Here is an 8,243-nt window from a genome sequence, read left to right as displayed (position 1 = left end):
TGCCCTTGTGTCGACAAGTTAGATTGGGCCAAGTCCAAATTCTGAACCTTGGGCCTAAAACCAACCTATTGACAACCTAGTCTAATGACAACAGGCTTGAGCCCAATATGAACCTTGCAAGTTTTTATCAAGCTACAACAAGCAAAAAAAAAAAAAAAAAAAAAAAAAAAAAACTCATTTATCTGTCGCCACAGAAATAACCGAGAGCCTAACATCAAATTAGTTTTGGCTTCTTAAGTTCCAATCTTAGACCCGATGTGACATTAATGCTTTGGAGGGCCAAAAGATTTGATCTTTGGGCTTTGACAAGACATGCCTGTTAAAAACCTTACTAATTTAACAACATGCGGAGTCATTTCAGCCTTGATTTGAAACATTAAGCTCAACTCAACCTAGCCTAAAGTAGGGCACATAGGAGGATTGCGAATGGCCACCGCGAAGAAATTCTCGAAAAATTAAAAATTAGTAATTCTTTTTAGAAGTCAAAGTTCATATTCCTTGTAATTCCAAGCTCAAATTAAACCTAGTTTTATCCTAACCTAAATTTTACCCTCACACACTAAACGTATGATGCTAAACAATATTTCAGTATTTGGCCGTAAATTCCTCTCCAAATAACACCCAATGATGTGGCCTCCCAGAGGAATCTCAATGTGTCCTGTATTCCAAAAATGTTTGGCATTTTTCTCACTCAATGGTAGCACATCAAGTCACAGCTCTATTATTTGTCTTTTTTTTTTTTTTAAGCGAATAAATCATATCTGACATGTACAGATACACCCAATAAAATTAGAAAATAAAATATTGTGCCGCAATTAGGGATAGCAAAATATGACCCGACCCGCCAACCCGACCCGTGTTCGACCTGCCATAAACAAGTTCGGGTTTGACCTAAACAGGTTCGGGTCGTAAACAGGTCGACCCGTTTAACCTGTTTATTAATTGGGTCGGATACGGGTTTTAGATGTCGGACCCGTTTAAACCGTTTAACCCGTTTAACTGTCGGCAGGTTAAACAGGTCTAAACGGGTTAAACGGGTCTAAACAGATATAAACAGGTCGGGTTGGGCAGGTTAAACGGGTCAGGTTGGGCAAACAGATTAAACAGGTCGGATCGGGTTGGGTAAACAGGTTACCTGTTTATTAAACAGGTTAAACGGGTCTGGTCGGATTATCTGTTTAATAAACAGGTCAGGTTCAGGTTGTAATTTCTGGCCTATTTAATAAACAGGTCGGGTTCAGGTTTATGATTTTCTGATCCGACATGCATGTGACCCGACCCGTTTATGACCCAACCCGACCCGATTGCCACCCCTAGCCGCAATTCTCTATCCCAACCCATAAGATACTATCCAAAACTGGCCACATAAGCTCCATTATTTGTTTGAGGAGGTATAGCTCCCATTATTAGTAGGTCCCTTCTCTCTCTCTCTCGCAGAGAGTCTATATCGTTAGACGTAGCACTCATTCTTGGCATGGAGGAATACACTCGTGCGCAGGGGAACTGACATGGATAGAATCATGCCCTGGGACGTACACGCAAAGCTCTCATTTGCATCATCGAAAAGCTAGCATCCGTCGCTCGTGCGAACCCTGGCCTCCATGGCTACCTCTCTGGTTTCCAGCTCATGCGCTATTAACTTCGTCGAAGATGACAACCCCGGCCAGTTGTAGCGGCCAGCGACCTGGATTCCAACCTATCTTTGCACGCTTGAAGAACCTCGACCCACAGAAGAATGCATGCTGGCCTCCATAAAAGATTTTGTGCGAAGACTTTAAAAAATATATATACTTCAATATATTTTGATATATTTATCTATCCATATTACGTAGAAAAATAGATGGTAAAGATCTAATTAGACTGCAAGAATGCTTCTACTATCTATGCATATATTTGCCTGGTGCAGGTCCAGATGATGCATGCATGCATGCATGGGCCCCAAGTATTAGAATTTTAAGTTCTCCAGCACATAGATGTACTCGCAATAATAGAATATTAGGCGTGCATTAATTAAAATAATATTGTCTTTAAGTATTTCAAGCATTTTTTTTTAAGAAGTTTGACAAATTTTGTTGGATGGATCGATAAAATTTAGTCCTATATATAAATGCAATGGCAATGCTGTACCCCATGAAAAGCAAGTGCACTGTTATACATTGTAGATCACTGACAACTGATGAGATGAGATGAGATGAGATGAGCTGTGTACAAGACCTGGAGCAAGCTCTAATTCCTACATGAAAGTTGTCGAGAATGACGTATGGACTAGCTCTTTAACATAAAAATGGAAAAATATCTGAGCCAAGCAAACTGACCAGGTGTAATCTAAGCTCATCAGCCCCCAGATATGAGATATCCCACTGCCGACATGCCTTTCTATCTAACCATATGAGAGAAAGTTACAAAAAAAAAAGGATCCATTATTTCACTCCAAACTAGTTAAAGAGCACATGATTATATTCAAGCATGTTTGGGGGACACAAGAAAGAAACATTTGTGATGAATGATGAGAAAATTTACTTAATGGTGTTTCTATGACAGTCTGCATGGTACCTAGTTGAAAAGTGCGAATTTACTAAATCATTTCCACTCTTTGTTCCATGTAAAACTTCTAAGCTACATTGGCAATTTGGTATGCTCTTGTCCCAAGGATCTTGTTATTATAGAAGAAGGAACTGCTCTAAAGTATCCCCTCTTCAATATTAACTCATGATACACAGATAAAACATTGGCATTAAACCCATCCACATCCATGGAACAAGGAATGCAGCTTAGAGACAAAAAAGACAGCACAGCAAAGGCTGGAGCCAGTAATAAAGCTCTGGTCCACTTTTAGATAGCTATCCTTTCTTGGAGTACGACATGACACCATCCATATCAATATTAATCGCTGAGACCGAAAGACTTGAAGGAAATAAATCTCTTGCCCCAAGCCAGATCCCAATCATTGCAAGTCAAATCCACACGAACATTACGTCTCCCACACTGCAAGCTAATAAGGTTGCTGCATGGCGTATATCTAAATATTCTTACGTACGGACATATATTTAGATTATTTATTGGAAAGGTTTTAAGTTGTTATATAGGACTAAAATGTCTTTAAAAAAATAAATCAGAGTGAACTTGACCTTTTATCGATTATGATGCTTGTGATTACATTTAAATAAATTTAAATTCTTAGCTTGACGAAAATATCAGAACTTGAACGAAAGAAATATATGAAGATTTATGTGAGTATGTATTTAGTCTCACATCGGTTATTCACCAAGAAGATCTTGAGTAGTTATAAACTAAAAAAACCACAAAGATACCTTCTAACCAATAGAAGTACTTGAAAATGCATTTAAAAACGTGATGCACGCACATTGCTAACAATGGAAGTACTTGAGAATTTTATATGTAGACGCAATTGCCCAATTAGCAGTGCAATAGACTGGATTACCTACCTTAGTTTAGCATTGGGTTCAAATAGAACTCAAATGCACCACCTTTTTTAAAGAAAAAGGCATCTAAGTTATTAAATCATCATCCTATGTTTAATCCTTTGGATAATTAGCATTTTATGTTTAGACAAGATACACAATTAGGTATGTTTTTTTTTTCCCCTCAACACATAGTTATATCTATTTTGTTACACGCTTAATTATGCACAAACCAAGGATTAAACATAAAATGATCATAGATATTAAGTATCATGCATCAAATTACAAATCTACAAAGACTCCAGGAAATATAGTAGTCAATCCAAACGGCAGACCTCAATTTCCCTTTCTTTATATATGGATTTAAAATTGATTTGAAAATACATTTTTATACCAAATTTCTATTCGAGTAAGGAACCAAATCAGAGAAAGGAGGGTTATGTTCTTGTTTTTTTCTTCAAAATTATGAAACTGATTATTGAAGTCAATTCAAGATCTCACTCATATTTGATCCGAAAAGGACTTGAACTTAAACTTTATGTTTCGACTTTCATGTTTGTTGACTAAATATTTACTTTTAAGACTCTTCTTTTTATAGCCATTTATCTTTATTACCTGGCTACATACAAAACAAGTGGCAAGTGTATACAAAATAATGGCTTCAAAAAAGTGTGACCCTTTGAGTCATAGGGGTATGCTGTACCAACAGCATGCCTGCTGTGACCTCTCTGTTGATGTTGAGGAAAACATTAATCATATGATCTGTGACCATTTATTTGCTAGATCTGCTTGGGAGCTAATGTGCAACATCATTGGTTTGTCCTCTCCAGTAAATAATATCGAAGATCTAGTGCATTCGCTCGCCTCTTCACTGCTCGCCAATAATTTTATATAATAATTAAGATTTTTTATAAAAATATCTTCTTAAATATCGAATTTTGTATGAATCCTATCCCAAAATTGATATTTACATGTATACTCTCGTAAAACACTTGTTTTGCTATTTTACTCTTTTTTTATCTTTATTTTTGCATACGTACCAACGCTATCTAATGCTGTTAAAAAAATAATATTTTTAAATTAAAATAACTAAAATATTTTTAATGGATAGATGTGCAAAAAGAAATATTTATAAGACGACCGCGATGGAGGATAAAAAAGTAATTTCAAAATTTTATTTTATTTTTAATTAAAATAAATATGGTTTTTATTAGCGGTGTTAGAAGAACCGTTATATTAGGGATATTTGTGCAAAAACAGTATTTTATGAGGATATAGAAATAAATATAAATTTTAAGAAAGTATTCATGTAAATTTAAATTTCTAGAAGAATATTCATGAAAAAAACCCTAATAATTATAATTTTTAAAGGATTCGCCTCATTGTTCTGTACCCTAGATTGAGTTACAAGTTGCTTAGGAAGGTTGAGTCATAGCATTTCATAATTTTCATCCTACGATTATTATCTTAGAAGGGGACTCTATCATGGTTGCTGCATGGATCAATACCTTTTATGATATTTGGCAACTTAAAGATTCTATTTCTTTTGAAGATTTTCATATTTTTTGAAAAGATAATCAGCCAATGCTAAGTATCACGAGAATCTGTTGCCATCTGGACTTTTTTTATTTTCCATATGCTAATTTTTATCGGATGTATGTATCTGAGAAATAATAATTGAGTCTTGCCTCCCATCTACACAAAAACAAAGGGTACAATAATGAAATCAGAAAAATGTGTGCATTAAATCTCTAAGTAAAGTTATTTGGTTTTGATATGAAAGACATTTATTTGAATCTCAGTTGCTTGTACAACCCAAATTTGCTTCTCGCCTCAAGAGGCAGGAGGCAGTACCATCCGGACCACTGTTTGGTGATAATAGCCTTAAGAACCTACATTGCTTCTGAGAAAACTCCGCCTTTTCAACTCATTCTGGGATATTTTTTTTCCCCCTCTCTCTGCTTTGGAGGGGAATGGCTCCGTACGTGCCCACTCTCCCATCATAGCCATCCCCTGGACCCAATTGAAGGATACGTCGCATTCTCTTTATTGTAGTGGATTAACATTAATTAGAGTAGCCAAACCAAACGCTAAAAAAGAACTGGAGGACCAATCAACATAAGGGTCCACTTTATTCTCTGGCCACCTATTGATTCGTGAGATTCATAAACTGATTAAAAAGATGGAGTTTTTTCAAGCAGCATATATATATATCGGAAGGCAAACATGACTGTGGATTGAGCTGCCTCCTTTATTGCACGGCATTCTAATAATTTTTCATGAACCATGATAGATATTATCCCTTCTAGCGTGTATCATTTTCTTTCTCTTAACTTGGATGGCCATAGTCATGTAAGAGCTATATAACATGTCGTTTTCACCAAATAATAAAAAAAGTCCATATCTTTCAGGATAGTCTCGTATGGGGTCTATTACTCTGGCAGTGTCTTGTAGATCAAAAAGAAATAACTGTTTAGAGCGCTTTGAAATGTATTATTTTTTTTATCTTTTTGGATGTGTCCAGTATAAATCCTCCGTGTACTAAAAAAAAAAAAATCTTTTTCCGAAACCACTGCAGCCAGATACACCTAAAAAAAAAAAAAGTTTTCCCCCTATATATAGAGCCCCTCCTTCCACCCTCTTTCCAAAGCACCACTTTATCTTTCTCTCGCTGAAAGCCAAAGTCTTCGCCGCTTCCACTCCCACGACTTGGAAACATGAGAGAACCATCCCTACTGCACGCCTCCCTGATCCTCACGACCCTCGTCGTGGCCGCGTCGGCGAACTTCCTCGCCGACGTCGACCTGACATGGGGTAGTGGGAGGGGAAAAATATTGGAAAACGGCAACCTCCTTCAGCTCTCCCTCGACAAGGCATCCGGCTCTGGATTCCAATCCAAACAAGAGTATTTGTTTGCAAGGATGGACATGAGGATGAAGCTTGTCCCTGGAAACTCCGCCGGCACCGTCACCACCTTATATGTAACTTGACTTCAATGAATTCGACACTCAGCTTCACTTATGGCCCACTTTTTTTGATTGGTTTTTGATATATATTGATGGATTGGTTGGTGTTTCTTTTGCATAGCTATCCTCGCAAGGATCGACTCATGATGAGATTGACTTCGAGTTCCTCGGCAATCTTAGTGGGCAGCCATACACGCTTCACACCAATATATACACACAGGGGAAGGGGGACAGGGAGCAGCAGTTCCATCTGTGGTTTGATCCCAGGATGGATTTCCATACCTACTCCATTCTCTGGAATCCGCAGCAGATATTGTTAAGTTTCATCCCTTTATAGCTTTTTTTTTAAAAAAAAAAATTGATGGAAAGAGGGGGTCCCAAATCTGTTCTTATAAACCAGCATCTGATCTTTTTATATATATAAATAATTTTTGCTAACAACCAGTATTTGTTCTGTTAAAGGGAAAAAAACATTCAAATAGTAGAAAATAATAAAGAACTCCATAGAAGTATGTGCTGGACCCCAGGCGTTTCAAATTACACACCCGCACACACATTCCTATTTCCCTTCCACATATTTTTTAATTCAAGGTTTAGAATAATAACCAATAAAAATAGCATCATTATAGCCATTGTTTGTGTCTTAAATGGATAGAATTGTTTGACTTCCGCCCATAAGACTTTTTTTTTTCTTTTTAAAAAAATTGTACATCTGTGATAGTTGAAGAAACTATACACTATTGAAAAGGCTTGAATGAAAATAGTAGCATTTTAATGTCTTTTCATTTAATTTTTTATGATAATAGTTAATATCGACCATCATTTTTTTCACAATACAAACTATTAGAAAACTCTCTCGTGAGAGCTGTGTTATATAATTCTCTCTCAAGTACTACTATCGATCATCCATCAGATCACCGCTCAGCTCACCAGGCTAACATGGTAAATCGATTGTGCCCGTCAGACCTGGCCTATTGTCGGCCGTTGATTAACTTAAGAATCAAGTGGTGATCTATTGGGTTTTTATCTCTAGCTTCTTTTTTTTTTTCTTTTTTTCCCAAATTACTTTCTTTTTTCCACCTGATATTAAAGTTATATCCCAACTTCCCAAGGTGATACAAAACGGTGGCCACTCCGTCTTATCCAAGATCTTGACTATTTTTTGGCCCATATTTTTTCAGGTTCTACGTGGATGGAACACCAATCAGAGTGTTTAGGAACATGGAAGCGAAGGGTGTACCCTACCCCAAGAACCAGCCGATGCGGCTCTACTCCAGCCTCTGGAACGCCGACGACTGGGCCACCATGGGCGGGCGCGTCAAGACGGACTGGAGCCAGGCCCCCTTCGTGGCCTCCTACCGGGGCTTCAGCGCCGACGCCTGCGTGTGGGCCGGGGGGAAGTCCACGTGCTCGGCCTCCAAGGGGACCTGGTGGGCCCAGTCTCTGGACTCTCCAGGGGCCCAGAAGCTCAAGTGGGTCCGCCAGAAGTACATGATCTACGACTACTGCAAGGACCCCAAACGCTTCCCACAAGGCTTCCCCCCTGAGTGCTCTCCGTCTACTTAATTAGCAGAGAATTAATTGAGGTTAATGATGGCTGCATCATTACCAATATGTGAGAGGGCATCCTGTTGAGAGGTTGTGTTGAAAGACACTGGGTGAAGATGTAACATGATCAAAAAATAATGGCTAGTTCATAACATGTGCATGTTTTCAATTATTTAATTATTCTCTCCACTTCTTATCCATCCACCAGTTTTCACAAAACCAAATGATTTTTTTTTATATTATGCAGCTGATATGTGATCCTTCTGTTGTCTTGTCATGCAAAATAGCAATAGCAATCTTCAGAGCA

General features: G+C 37.8%; 1 protein-coding gene across 1 annotated transcript; it reads left to right on the top strand.

Annotated features, from left to right (window-relative positions):
* The first annotated feature begins 6,049 nt into the window (after positions 1-6,049).
* LOC103711946 (xyloglucan endotransglucosylase/hydrolase protein 22-like) lies at positions 6,050-8,117 on the top strand. The gene is made up of 3 exons (XM_008798277.4): positions 6,050-6,403; positions 6,510-6,703; positions 7,570-8,117. The coding sequence occupies exons 1-3, from the start codon at positions 6,140-6,142 to the stop codon at positions 7,952-7,954; spliced, it is 843 nt and encodes a 280-aa protein (XP_008796499.1). The 5' UTR covers positions 6,050-6,139; the 3' UTR covers positions 7,955-8,117.
* The last annotated feature ends 126 nt before the right edge of the window (positions 8,118-8,243 follow it).

Source organism: Phoenix dactylifera, chromosome 11 (genome assembly GCF_009389715.1).
Source record: "Phoenix dactylifera cultivar Barhee BC4 chromosome 11, palm_55x_up_171113_PBpolish2nd_filt_p, whole genome shotgun sequence".
Classification (NCBI taxonomy): Eukaryota; Viridiplantae; Streptophyta; class Magnoliopsida; order Arecales; family Arecaceae; genus Phoenix; species Phoenix dactylifera.
Note: the sequence above shows the minus strand (reverse complement) of the source record. Positions and strands in the feature narration are given on the sequence as shown.